Here is a 15482-nt window from a genome sequence, read left to right as displayed (position 1 = left end):
GGTATCTACACAACCGTAATAACCTGATCAATCGAACGGGTTAAGCGTGAACGGGATAAAAAAAATAAACAATGCCAAGAATCGCTTTTTCCTATATTCACGCCGTAAAAAATATATCTGTGGGGAAAAAAAAAATACTATTCCTCTCGCATAAAACAAGGCCTCATACAGCCAAGTCAATGAAAAAAAAAAAAAAGTTGTGGCTGCTGAAAGGCAGAGGGGCGAAAACAGAAAAATTTAGCTGGTCATTAAGATCTTTTCAGGCCCGGTCATTAAGGGGTTAAGAGGAGATCAAAATGCCTTTTACAGATTCACACAACTTATTAGAAATCAATGCAAGTGTCAAATGCTATTTGCAATTATGGAGCACATTCAAAATGGATTTGGATATGCTGGACTGCAATTGTAATGATAAACATATAGAGACCGACAGATACTACATCTTTACAGTTATACTAAACTTCTGGACACTTCATAGAAACGCCAATGTAGCACTTGAATGTTTCTACTCACCCACAGCTCCAGACATCAATAGCTGGTGTATAACGTTCTTCTCCAAGCAATAATTCAGGTGGGCGATACCATAGCGTAATGACCTTGTTTGTGTAAGGCCGACTAAACAATAAAAAGGAGGAGGGGGAAATAAAAAAATAAAAATGCATCTGTTTAAATTGAGAGAGCGCAGGATAGAAGATTTAGGATCTTTCTACATTTTCTTTCAAAAATTTTTTTATAAGTCAAGCACAAAATTAACTCAATTATAGCAAACTAAAAAACGTAATTACTTCTAAGGCTCGAGTCAAATCTGTGTTGGAGGCTCCGTTAGGAGCCTCAGATGCAGATGGTCCTTTTTGCTGAACAAAACAGGGCACCATGCAGCGCTATTTTGCGCCCCAAAATGGACACCATGACAGAAACCTATTAAAGTCAATGGGTTCCATTGGGTGCTGTTGGTTTCCTCAGCATCTCCCTTTGTTCCGCTCCTTCAACGGAGCAGAACAGAAAAACAGAACGCAGATGTGAATAGAGTCTTAGGGTATTTTCACATGGAGTTTTTTTGAGGGCTGAAAAATTCTGCTTCAAAATTCTGTTTTGAGGCAGATTATGATCTTGAGCGCCACTGGCAAAAACAGTTTCGGCCTCCCATTGAAATCAATGGGAGGTGTTTTCGGCGCCTTTTCCTCGTCAAAAAACTCTGTGTGAACAGGGCCTTAGTGTTGCTCAAGTACCTAATTTACCAACAACTTTGTTTGATGTGAAAATATTTAGAAATCGATTTAGATTGTACAAAATAAAACCCAACCTCATCACACATTAGAAACAGCCCACTCTTGAATTCTCACCTTTCTTCTGAACTGTACAGTCTTGCAAGTCCAAAATCTGCAAGCTTGATCTGCCCCCTTGTGGAAATAAAAAAAAAAACAGTTTTTTTAGGCAATATATTCTCAAACTCAGATTAGAATCACGTGTCTAATGATTTAGGCCAATATATTACAATAAAATAAATCTCAGATAAAATGACACATTTCATAGTTCAATGGGAATAAAAACCCCCATAAAGAAAAGTTTTTTACTTTTTTGTATGTATATATATATATATATATATATATATATATATATATATGACGAAAAAAAAAAAAAAAAAAAGGCAGACTAGCATGGCAATCTTTGGTTCGAGATACAAAGGACCCTTGTACAATTGCTCAACATTAACCCTTTCATGACCAAGGGTCATTGATGCCCGGGTCCAGGGCAAATTGTAAATTTCTGACATACACTTTTAACGATAATATCTTTGGAACCGCTTTGAATATCACAACTATTTTTACTAGACTTATGAGGCTTCCTTTTTCTGGATTAGTTTAATTAAATCAGTGTTTTTAATTTTTATTATGAGCAAACAAAGCACTAAAAATTAAAGAAAAAAAACACCTTTTTGTAAACACACACACACACACACGCTCTGTAACAATGAATCCTCTTCACTCAGTCACCCTGGATCGCTGTGAGGGGAGAGTGAAGAGGGCTATATACACATGACCGTGAAAAAAAATGGCAGTCAACTACAAATCAACGGTCAGTTTTTCATGGCTGTTCTGCATCAATGTGTCTCAAAATTTTACTCCATTTCCCGGCCGTCTGACCGTTTTTTTTAAATCGGCATTTGCCATCCGTCTTTCATGGACGTAAAGAAAAAAATTAAAGATGAAATTATTTGTTAGGGCTTTTTGTCCCAACCCCCTGAAACCATCAGTGCTCATGTAGATATTGACACAATACCACTGTAGATAGTGCTATATTGCACACATAAACCGTGCCAACATATAGTGCCCACATAGTGCCAGTTCTCCGGAAGATAATGCCTACTTAGTGCCACACAGTGCACATGTCCAAAGCACCAGTGTCCTCTGTAGATCGTGCCAATATAATGCCACAGTACCCATGTAGATAGCATCACACCCCCCGTAAATAGCACCCCCCATTTAAATAGCAACATACCCCCCTGTATTTAGCAATATCCCCGCTGCAGATAGCGCCAGCCCCCCAGTAAATGGCACCCCCTTTCTGTAAATAGCAACACTGTAGCTCCCTGTAGGAATGGAATCCCTCTGGCCGAAGATTCCGCTCCTACAGGAAGCCCCTGATGTCTGTCCATATATGGAGTGGTCAGGGGTTAAAGAGGCTCTGTCACCACATTATAAGTGCCCTATCTCCTAGATAAGGAGATGGGCACTATAATGTAGGTGACAGCAGTGCTTTTTATTTAAAAAAACGATCTATTTTTACCACTTTATTAGCGATTTTAGATTTATGCTAATGAGTTGCTTTATGCACAAGTGGGCGTGTTTTTACTTTAGACCAAGTGGGCGTTGTACAGAGGAGTGTATGACGCTGACCAATCAGCGTCATGCACTCCTCTCCATTCATTTCCTCAGCGCATAGGGATCCTTTTAGATTGCTATGTGCTGTCTTATACTAACACATTAACAATACTGCAGTGTTTAGACAGTGAATAGACATTCCACGGGATGTCTATTAACAATCTCTGCACTTCGTTACTGTTTTTGTGGTCGTTACAGCAGAGGAAACGTAATCTCGCGAGATTACGCTGTAGAGGACAGGTTACAACGAGATTACGCTTTCTGTGCTGTAACTACCACAGAGTAACGAAGTGCAGAGATTGTGAATAGACATCCCATAGAATGTCTATTCACTGTCTAAACACTACAGTATTGTTAATGTGTTAGTATAAGACAGCACATACTGATCTAAAAGGATCCCTATGCACTGACTAAATGATTGGTCAGCGTCATACACTCCTCTGTACAACGCCCACTTGGTCTAAAGCAAAAACACGCCCACTTGGGCATTAAGCAACTCATTAGCATAAATCTAAAATTGCTAATAAAGTGGTAAAAATAGATCGTTTTTTTAAATAAAAAGCACTGCTGTCACCTACATTATAGCGCCCATCTCCTTATGTAGGAGATGGGGCACTTATAATGTGGTGACAGAGCCTCTTTAACTAAAAGCGGAATCACCTGTTAGTACGGGGATTCCGTTCCAGGAGTAGCCCCAGACCTCACTGTCCATATATGGATAGCGACACCAGGGGCTTCCGCAGTAGCGGAATCCCCGACAAAGAGCAATCAAACATCGGGGATTCCGCTCCTAGAGTGCCGCTAACTTCTTTGTCGGCCGGGGATTCTGCTCCTAGAGAGAGCGACTAACGCCACCGTCCAAATGGACAGTGACTTCAGGGGCTCTGTCTAGGAGTGGAATCCCCAGCCAGTGCGATCTGCCACCGGGGATTCCGCTCCTACAGTCAGTTCAGGTGGTGCTATTTACAGTGGGGGGGTGGCACCATCTACAGTTTGGATGGAGAGACGGCGCAGGCTCCCTAGGAGGGGAATCATCGTCCAGAGCACTGGCAGGGGATTCCGATGCTGGAGGGAGCTTAGGCGGCGCCATCTACAGAGGGTTTTGCGGGGGTTGTGGGTGGCACCATCTACAGTGGGGGGGGGGGGGGGGTGTATTCCGGGGCTCTCAAAAGACCCCGGCACGCGAGTGCAGTGCTGCACTCAAACCCGTTCCAGGCTGCCGAAGTCAATACACGTGCTAATTGCACGGGGCATCGGCAGTTAGAACGTATATAGCCGTATGGCAGTCGTGAAGGGGTTAAAGCCGCCCTACAGCCTATATAGTGCAGAGTAAGCCATTATTAAAGAATAATAAAAAGAGGCTTGTGTATAACTTGTGTATACCTGTTTTATTGTGCCATTTACGCCATTTGTCTGCTATCTTGGTTCCTTCTTCAGCTCTGATGTGGTTCCCCTAACGCAGCCTACATTTCTCATCACGCTTCTGGCTTTGCAGAGGCAGAGGGGGCAGAGTCTCATCACACTGCACCTGCTCTGAGTCCTAAATAAGTGCAGCAAGTGATAGGTCAGAAGTTCTCCGTCACTGATCTAACACTGTAGAGTCTCAATGTATTCCTATGTGATGCAGTTCAGCCTGTCTCTCGCTTGTGTCGCTTTTTACATAGGAGGCAGGAAGTAGCAGCATCTAAAAGAAACACACGTAACTTTCTGCATACAGCACTCACAGATACTATAGACAGAGTCAGAGGAGGTTTATAACGCTGCAGCTAGTCATTGCATGGACTCACCTATTATATCACTGCTTTCTTAGGAAGGGCAGAAACAACCTTCAGCAACATTATATAAATGGGGGACATACAGGAGGAACAAGAAGAGTGGAGTAGGGTGGGGAGAGGAGGGGTCTGAGCGCCGTCAGGAGGGATTTAAAGGCTATGTAAACCGTTGAAATATACATTATTTAAAAAAAATACAAACTTTCGTGCAATTTTCTATTACATTTTTTTTTCCTGATATCGCTGCCTTCTATCCTGTATACAGAGAAGCTGTATCTTGAGCAGAGACCTGAATCCGGCAGGATCTGCCAGTTATCGATAACATCCAAGTCATGAACTGATGTGATCGATAACAGCTCAATCCTGCATGTCTCCGCTGTCAGAACCAGTCAGTGCCGCTGACTTGGCGGATACAGGCTTTATACAGGACACAAAGCAGCTGTTTCTCAAAAAGTACACTGATACACATTTTTATTTTAAAAACAAAAAGCTATTTCAAATGTGTACATAGCCTTTAAATGGTTATTGTGTAATCCCGTAGTTCACAGTAAGTCAGACAGACACACCGGAGAGAATGACTACACAGAAGAGCATGGTCTATTTTGGTGGCCAGACAGATCACATGACACAGCTGCCCATAATGAAAGGGTTCAAAATGTATAGATGCAACTGAGCTGAGAAGAAACAAATGACACTGCTAGAATATTGCTGGTGAGTCAGCATATGTGCAAAATTATTTTTTTTTTTTTACTGGAGTGCTTTAACTATACTGTGAATTACAGAAAAATGGCAACAAGTATGCTACAGCACCAGTCCATTTATCAATACTAAATAATGTTAATTTCACATGTGCATCTAAAAGATTGTTCCAGCATATCTATAGTACATATATAGTCAATATTCTGCAACAGGTAGATTACGTAACCAGTTTATTGTAAAACCAGTATATTGATAAAAGTAGCTGTATATAAGAAAAGTCACTCCAACGCTACTGCTCCACAAACAACTTTGTGTCGGCGTCCCCTTCCCTCTCAGTGAATACATTGCTCCAATGTAGTGGCTGTGCGCAGTACACAACAAAGTAATTCGCAGACTAGGAGACGATGGTGAACACGAACCGGTATCAGTGTTTAACTGTTTCCGGCTGTTTGCCGCCTTTGTATCAAAGCTTGCGTTTTGTAGGCCCAGTGGCTATGTTTGCATAGTGGCATCATAAGAAAAAAAAAGTGTCACTTTTTAGTTGGTGCATGTATTGCAGTGTATGAGCACATAGTGAATATTTTGCCAGATAATTTTACCGCTACCACCGTTTAGATTGATTGGCCCGTAATATACCAGTACAGATTGCAAGCCAGTAATTTGCACTGCACCAAACGTATCAAATTTATGCGAACTATAACACACAAGAACCACATGTAATAACTACTTATCAATTTGTTATGACCTCTTTAACCGGTTCCCGACCGCAGGCTGTGCCCTCTCTGTGTATGAGTGACTGCCGGGGACCCTGAGGAGAAGATAGAAGCAGTTTTCACTGCTTGTCGTCTTCTCTGGTCTCCTCTACACAGCGCTCAATGAGCAATGTGTATATGAATAGAGACAGCGGCAGCCTGTGACTGGTCACATGATCGCCGGGATGCCGTTAGTGGCAGACTGCTGCTGGGTCTTACCAGAGCCAGCACAGCCCTATAAGTGTCAATAGTGACTATAAGAGGGATGATTTCCCCAGTAACTGTGGCTGCTGTGCAGCCCCAGTTACAGTGGAAAAACAAGATGTAAAGGAAGTAAAAAATAAATAAAGTCCTCCAAAGGTGTTTTCTGACCTTTGAGGGACAGCCCATAGTAAAAAAAAATAAAAAGCACACAAATACCCAACCCAAACCCGCCCCCCGCCAATCATTTTCGTAACGCTAGCCCTGACCCAAATACCCTAATATGGATACGTAATATATGAAAATTTACGGTAGACAAGGTCGATCACAAATTAAAGGTCTATTTAAGGCTAAAACAATATTACCAGAAAAATATAGCTAAAAAGTAAAAAAACTTTCTTTTTTTACTATTATTTTCAAACTTTAAGCACAAAAATAGCAAAAAGGGTGTGTATAAAAATGATAAAAAGCCGTTATAGCCGTTGAGACGAACAGGTGCTAAAAATGGCTAAACTGTGTCTGGTCCTGAAGGATCAAAATTGCCCGGCCCTGAACCGGTTAACCATAATAAAATGGAAAACCAAAAAAATACAAAATTGCAACTTCAACCATCACCACCAATTGTTGGCCCATATTTTATGTACTGAACCTCATTCTCTAATTAAATTACTACATTAAACCACCCTCTTATCCCAACTAGGGATGTCACGATACCAGAATTTGGACTTAGATACCGATACTTCGTTTAGTATTGCGATTTCGATACTTTACCAACAGTAATAAAAAAACTAAAACAAAAGTTCTTCAGTTTTCTGATGTGAGGTGCGTGGTGTGATTAACTTAACCTCCACGTGCCTCACATTAATAGTAATTAACCCCATCATGTTTCTCAGTGATAATGGGTTAATGTGTAAGGTACATGATGGGGTTAATTACTATTAATGTGAGGCAAACGGAGGTTAAATTCATCACACCTCGTGCCACAAGTGATAGAAAGCAGTTTTTATTTTTTTATTTTTACAGCGTACAAATGATAAATCATGCAAAAAAATCGTTGCGCAGGTTGTTACGACCGCGCCAACACCGAATATGTGAATATTTTATGTATTGAGACTTATATTAATGTTTATTGTAAAAAAGGTGTATGTGTATTTTTTTTAAAATTTAACATTACTTTGTTTTTACTTTATTTTTAAACTTTAATGTACTGGCATATATTAGATATATGCCAGTACATTAGCCTGTGGATGGATAGTACACAGGCAGTTGTTAGGAAATACCTAAGTATGCCCTAAAAGGAAATATGGTAGGGCAGCCCTGGGGTCCTTCAATTGACCCTGGGCTGTCTGCCCATATATGGTATGTCCCTCAATCGCGTCACAGGTAATTTCTGTGACGCGATCCAAGGGGCAACCCCCCTTCTCACTTCCTCTTGAATGCTGCAGTCCGCTCTGATCGCAGCATTCAGGGGAATAGCGGCGGAGACGAGCGGTTTCTCTGATCTCCGCCGTTATAGAGCGGGGCTGCGTCTGTGTAATACCGCCATTGCCCGCTCCTGACATTAAGCGTGCGTGCGGTCAGCATGAGGTGATGCGGCCGGCGCTGCACTAATGAGCGGTGGCGCAGGCACTGAAGACAGAACACAGGGGTGTTTTGCAGTGCACCCGCCATGTTCTGTCTTCAGTGCCGGCGCTCATTAGTGCAGCGACGGCCGCATCAAATCATCCTGACGGGGCGCGCACTTGTCAGGACTCAGGAGCGAGGCAATAGCTGTATTATACAGCAGCAGCCCCGCTCTCATACAGTCATGTGTTACTATACTGAGCTGTGCGGACGCACAGCTAAGTATCGAAATACATGAAATAATGGTATCGAACCGTTTGGGGATGCACAGTATCGAAATCGTATCGAAGTTTCGATGCATCGTGCATCCCTAATCCCAACTGGAGGCTGTACTTCAGCAATATAATGGATGACTATAGTGCATAAAGTTATTGCCTGGGGCAGGATCCCCCCAGGTCCTATCTGGATGCTGTATATAGCTTGACTACAGATGTGCCGTAGGGAAGAAACCAACCCAGAGTTCATGGAAATCCAGCACTCACTGAAAAAGAGCCAAAAATTTCCATTTACATTTAATTTCCATTAAATTTCTGAAATATAATCTACCCCTTTCCCATCCCTCTTTGACAATTGCAGTTAAAGTCAAACCTTTTAGACTACTGTTATGTACTTGCTTGAAATGGGAGGATAGTGGATGTTTCTCGTACCCTACGTTGATATTGTAAAGGAGTTCTGCTTTTTATTTTTTTAAAAAATCTAGATGTACTCCTTATATATAATTTAGGACGTGGACAGTATACCATATAAATTACTCTTTCACTATGGCAAGTGAGTAATTCATGGAGTTTCCATTCTAAATTGATGACAGCATAATCTGTTTTTCTGGGAAACAAATTATTTTTTAGGTGCGCAACCTGTTCAAACTGTAAGAACAATGTCATCCATGATGTAATGCTTGGTTTGGGTGATCGTTAGTTTAGAGCTCTAAATTTGGGTTTAATTTAAAAAATAAAAATAAAAATCAGTGAGGAAACTATGGTCTTGAGGGTAATATTAGTCCTAATATTCCATCATTACATAATAGAGGACAAGGTTTCTGAATTATATTGCTAACCAAATTTGTATTGTGTATTGAATGGAAGTACCAACCAAACACCATTTAACCAAATCACATGTACAAATTCATCATTTAAAAACTAAAAAAAAGACAAAATCACCATAGGGAGACCAACCAAGTACACAGATCACCACAAACAATTCAGGGAAACAATCACAGTGGACCTATTACAATTACCAAGTAACCGCACATACACCACCGATTGGACCAACCTTCAACAACCAAAAGATAAAAACAGAGTACAAACAGATCACTCCAGAGCAAAGAAAAGAGGTACAAATGCCAGAAACCATAATAGAAGATCAATCAACAATTTACCCATCAAATGTGGAGACACAACGGAACAACCATATCACAAATACACCCAGCTTCACTCCCTCAACCGATTATGCCACACAATGATACCACACATAGATCAAAAACACAAAATAGGTAAAAGTGAATTGACACAAGAATCATCTATAAAAAGGGTTACAATTTGCACCCTGTTATCCATTGCATAAGTTTAAAATCTATCAGATTTGAAAAATTAGAAGGTTACGTACGAAAAAAAAAATACATGAAGAACCCTGTAAAAATTAGAACACATACCAGTTGGATACATAAATACATACAGGTTAAATCCAATAAATTTTCAAGACTAGAAATCGGAGGGTAAAAGGCGGCTTTTTGCTCCCTGTAGGAGTCGGAATCCCCAAACCCCAGCCGGGGATTGGGGATTCCACTACAGGAGTAGTGAGTGACTACACTGTCCATATATGGACAGAGCAACGTCACTCACTTCTGAAGCGGAATCCCCGACCCCGTGGCCGGGGATTCCTCTCCAGGAGAAGTCAGTGACTTCTCCTGGAAGGGGGGGGCTGGGTGGCATTACCTACCAGGGGGGCTGGGTGGCATTACCTACCAGGGGGCTGTGTGGGGCAACAAAATTAAATGAAATTCATCAGATTTTAAAATGGACAGGGGAAAAAACAGATGCAAAACGGGTCAAAAATCGGCCGTTAAAAATGGCAACACGGCCCAGAATCGGAATGGATGCAAACCGACCGTTTTTATCGGCCGACACTCGGACCCTGTCGTGTGAATGAGGCTCTAGTTTCATTAACAGTGCCTTGTGAAAATGTTCACCCACTTGGTGGAGTCTCTCCTGTTATCTTGAATTAAAACATAGAATTAAAATAGATTCTAAATTTGATTTTATGTAATACGCGTAACAAAATAGTCCAAATTGTTACAGTGGAATAGAAAAACAGCTTGTTCAATAAAAATCACTAAAACTAAAAAGTTGTGAGTGCATATGTTACATACATTACATATTAAGATCGGTTGAAAAAAAAAACCAAAAAAACCAGAACAAACAGGTCAATTCAACCACTCAATTCTTTATACATAATTCATTGATAGATTAATTCTAACCATCAATGCCATTTGTCAGTAAATAAACAAGCACTTTTTCAACCCCTTAACCCCTTCCCGCTCCTGGAAATACTATTAGGTCATGGTAGCTGTATCGCTCGCGCTCCATGACCTAATAGTACGTCTTGGGAGTAACGGCCATTTCGGCCGTCCTCCCGACACATACAGGAGCTGTGACAGCTGCCGCAGCTCCTACAGCGGGGACCGATCGCGGTGTCCCCGCTGATTAACCCCTTAAAAGCCGTGTTCAATAGAGATCACAGCTTTTTAGGGGTTAACCTACCATCGCCGGCCTGCTACACTAAAGCGGCCGGCGATGGGGACTATGGCAACCGGACACCAAACAATGGCGTCCGGCTATGCCATCGACGGAAGCCTAGTGGGTCCTGACAAAGTCAGGACGCACTATGCTTGCTGTCAGTGAGTAGCTGACAGCTCTAATACACTGCACTGCGCATGTAGTACAGTGTATTAGAATAGCGATCAGGGCCTCCTGCACTCAAGTGGGACAAAAGTAATTAAGTAAAAAAAAAGGTGTAAAAAGAAGAACATAAAAGTTTTAAAAGTAATAAAAATAAACAAAAACTATACATATTTGGTATCGCCGCGTCCGTAACGGCCTGAGCTACAAAATTATTTCGTTATTTATCCCGCACGCTGAATGCCGTAAAAGAAAATCATAAACCGTACCACAATCACAATTGTTTGGTCACTTCACCTCCCAAAAAATGGAATAAAGAGAGACCAAAAAGTCGCATGTACTTAAAAATGGTAATGATTGAAACTACAGTTCGTTACGCAAAAAATAAGTCCTCGCACGGCTTTATTGATGGAAATATAAAAAACTTGTGGCGCTTAGAATAAGGTAACACAAAAAGTAAATGATTTTTTACAAAAATTATTTTATTGTGCAAACGCCATAAGACATAAAAAATCTATAAACATCTGGTATCGCCGTAATCGTATCGCCCCGCAGAATAAAGTGAATATGTCATTTATAGCGCACGGTGAACGCTGTAAAAAAAATAAACTAAAAAACAGCAATTCAACTATTGTTTTTTTAGTCACCACGCCACCTAAAATAGAATAAAAACTGATCAAAAAGCTGCATGCACCCCAAGAAAACGGCAATGAATTCCTCAAGGGGTCTAGTTTCCAAAATGGGGTCACTTTTGGGGGGTTTCCACTGTTTCCACTGTTTTGACACCAAAAGACCTCTACAAACCGGACATGGTGCCTAATGAAAAAGAGGCCTCAAAATCCGCTAGGTGCTTCTTTGCTTTGGAGGCCGGTGCTTCATTCCATTACCACACTAGGGCCACATGTGGGATATTTCTCAAAACTACAGAATCTGGGCAATAAGTATTAAGTTGCGTTTCTCTGATAAATCCTTTTGTGTTATAGAAAAAAATGGTATAAAAAGGATTTTCTGACAAAAATATGTACGTTTCACCTCTACTTTGCTCTAAATTCCTGTGAAACACCTAAAGGGTTCATAGACTTTCTAAATGCTGTTGTGAATACTTTGAGAGGGTCTAGTTTCTAAAATGGGGTTTCTAATATATAGGCCCCTCAAAGCAACTTCAGAACTGAACTGGAACCTAAAAAACAAACAAACAAAAATGAGGCAATACTTCGCTTCTCCTAATGAGCAGTGCCTACTCCAAGACAACCCCAGTTTTGACCATTTGTATAAACGGAGACCCCTATTAGACTGTTTCAGTGCCAGGTTTTCCCAAGCATATACCCATGAGACGTGTATTTCTATTGATGAGTCATGGTACATTTTAAAGGGAGGCTTCAATTCCGCCAGTACCTGCTGGGTAGGAGGGCAAGGTATGGTGTGAAGACGTATAAGCTGTGCGAGAGTGCATCAGGGTATACCTACAAATTTAGGATATATGAAGGGAAGGACACCAGTATTCAGCCCCCTGAATGCCCCCCCCCTTACTGAGAGTTAATGCAAAAATTGTGTGGGAATTGGTGCACCCCCTGCTAGACCAGGGTTACCAACTCTACCTGGATAATTTTTATACCAGCGTCCCACTCTTCAAGTGCCTCGCTTCCAGAAGTACTGCGGCATGCGGCACTGCTAGAAGAAATCTGACAGGCCTCCCTAATACTCTGCTTGGGCAAACACTCAGAAGGGGCGAGAGCAGGGCACAATCTAGCAGCAACATATTGTGTGTCAAGGACAAAGAGATGCCACACCAGTACCCATGTACCTGTACGAGGTACCAGTACAGAGACCCCCAAACCAGACTGCATCCTGCACTACAATAGGTACATGGGAGGGGTGGACATGTCAGATCAAGTCCTGAAGCCTTACAGCGCCATGCGGTGTGGTATAAGAAGCTGGCCGTGCACATCATACAGATGGCATTCTACAATGCGTACGTGCTACGTCGATGTGCAGGCCAGACGGGAACTTTCCTGGAATTTCAAGAGGTGGTTATCAAGAAACTAATTTTTAGGGACCAAGAAGGGGGGGCACCCAGTACTTCTGGAAGCAGGGCCACACGCATCGTACCAGGGAAACACTTTCCAGGAAAAGTTCCCCAAACTGGCAAGAAAGGGAAAAAAGTCAAAAGAGGTACAATGTCTGCTATAAGAGGGGGATAAGGGAGGACACAATATATCAATGTGACACGTGTCCCGAAAAACTAAGGCTCCGTATGAAAGATCTTGATTTTTAATCTACCCCAGTTTTACTTACTCTGATGCACTACGCACAGCTTATCCCCCTCATCTTTCCTTTCTGAGCCCTGCCGTGTGCCCAGGCAGCTGATAATAGCCACATTGAGGGTATTGCCATACCCGTGAGAACCCACATTACAGTTTATGGGGTGTATGTCTCCGGTCAACTTCTTGGGGGTTTCAACTGTACTGGTACTGGGGCTTCTGCATACATGACTTTGCACCAAAAAATCCCCAGTAGGCCAAATGGTGGTCCTTTCCTTCTGAGCCCTCCCATGGGCCCAAACGTCAGTTTATCACCACAAATTGGGCACTGCCGCTCTCAGGACAAATTGGGCAACAAAATGGAGTATTTTATTTCTTGTGAAAATAAGAAATTTTCAGCCAAAACTACATATTATTGGGAAAAAATTATTTTGTTTGAATTCCCATCCCAATTCAAATAAGTTATGTGAATAAACTATGGGGTCAAAATGGTCACAACATCAATAAATTAATTCCTTGAGGGGTGTAGTTTCTAAAATGGGGTCACTTCTGGTGGGTTTCCATTGCTTTGATACCTCTGGGGCTCTGCAAATGCGACATGGCACCCGAAAACCAATCAAGCAAAATCTGCACTCCAAAGAACACACAGCGCTCCTTCCCTTCTGAGGCCACCTATGGGCCCAAATGGCAGTTTATCGCCACAAATGGGGTATTGCTGCACTCAGGAGAAATTGTGCAAAAAAACGGGGTATTTTGTTCCCGTGAAAATAAGAAATTTTTATCAAAAATGACATCTTATTGGAAAAAATGGAATTCTTTTAATTTCACAGCCCAATTCAAATACGTGCCGTGTAAAAACTGTGGGGTCAAAATGGTAACAACCAGCATAAATTAATTCCTCGAGGGGTGTAGTTTCTGAAATGGGGTCACTAGTGGGATTCCTACTGTTTTGGCACCGCAACACCTCTTCAAACCTCGCATGCTGCCTTAAATATATTCTAATAAAAAAGAGGCCTCAAAATGTACTAGGTCCTTCTTTGCTTCTGGGGCTTGTGTTTTAGTCCACGAGCGCACTAGAGCCACATGTGGGACATTTCTAAAAACTGCAGAATCTGGACAATACATATTTAGTAGTGTTTCTCTGGTAAAACCTTCTGTGTTACAGAAAACAATTGAATACAATTGAAATTCAGCAAGAAAAGTTAAATTTGCAAATTTCACCTCTACTTCGCTTTAATTTCTGTGAAATGCCTGAAGGGTTAAATAAACTTTCTAAACCCTGTTTTGAATACTTTGAGGGGTCTAGTTTTCAAAATGGGGTATTTTATGGGGGTTTCTAATACATAGGCCCCTCAAAGCCACTTCGGAACTGAACAGGTACCTTAAAAAAAAGGCTTTTGAAATTTTCTTAAAAATATGAGAAACTGCTGTTTATGTTCTTGTAACGTCCAAGAAAAATAAAAGATGTTCAAAAAACGATGCCAATCTAAAGTAGACATATGGGAAATGTGAACTAGTAACTATTTTGGGTGGTATAACCGTCTGTTTTACAAGCAGATGCATTTAAATTCTGAAAAATGCTTTTTTTTAATAAATTTTCTCTATATTTTGCAATTTTTCACCAATAAACACTGAATATATCGTCCAAATTTTACCACTAACAAAGCCCAATGTGTCACGAGAAAACAGTCTCAGAATCGCTTGGGTAGGTTTAAGCATTCCGACGTTCTTACCACATAAAGTGAAATATGTCAGATTTGAAAAATGGGCTCTGAGCGTTAAGGACACAGCCTGTTTTGGCCTTATGGACCAGACCAATTTTTTAACGTGTCACTTTATGTGGTAATAACTCTGGACTCCTTTTATTTATCCAAGCAATTCTGAGACTGTTCTCTTGACACATTGTACTTTAGGTTAGTGGTCAAATTTGATTGATAAATTCAGCAAAAGTTTGCATTTTTCTAAATTTAAAAATGTTTCTGCTTGTAAGACAGATTGTAATAGCACACAAAATTGTCACTAGTTAACATTTACCATATGTGTACTTCATGTTTGCATAGTTTTTTTAACGTACTTTTATTTTTCTAGGACGTTACAAGGCTTAGAACTTTTACAGCAACTTCTCACATGCAAGAAAACAGTTAAATTCTGAAGTGGCTTTGAGGGCCCCCATAAATAACCCCATTTTAAAAACTGCACCCCTCAAGGTATTCTAAATAGCATTTAGAAAGTTTAACCCTTTAGGCGTTTCACAGGAATAAAAAAAGGAAAGTGAAGGTGAAATTTACAAATTAGAAAATTCATATTAAATCAATTTTTTTCTGTAACACAGAAGGTTTTAAAAGAGAAACGCAACTCAGTATTTATTGCACAGATTTTGCAGTTTTTAGAAATATTC

At 41.0% G+C, this 15482-nt stretch overlaps 1 protein-coding gene across 1 annotated transcript in view; it reads right to left on the bottom strand.

Annotated features, from left to right (window-relative positions):
* The window catches only part of CDK13 (cyclin dependent kinase 13), a 172570-nt gene that overhangs the window by 57572 nt on the left and 99516 nt on the right, over positions 1-15482 (bottom strand). The window contains exons 7-8 of the mRNA XM_075827037.1: positions 1344-1400; positions 514-615 (exon numbers count right to left, since the gene is read on the bottom strand). Coding sequence (XP_075683152.1) covers positions 514-615; positions 1344-1400 — 159 coding nt within the window. The remainder of the gene's footprint in view (positions 1-513; positions 616-1343; positions 1401-15482) is intronic.

This window comes from Rhinoderma darwinii, chromosome 5, assembly GCF_050947455.1.
Source record: "Rhinoderma darwinii isolate aRhiDar2 chromosome 5, aRhiDar2.hap1, whole genome shotgun sequence".
Taxonomy (NCBI): domain Eukaryota; kingdom Metazoa; phylum Chordata; class Amphibia; order Anura; family Rhinodermatidae; genus Rhinoderma; species Rhinoderma darwinii.
The sequence above is the reverse complement of the archived record's forward strand: the minus strand, read 5'-3'. Positions and strand labels throughout refer to the sequence as shown.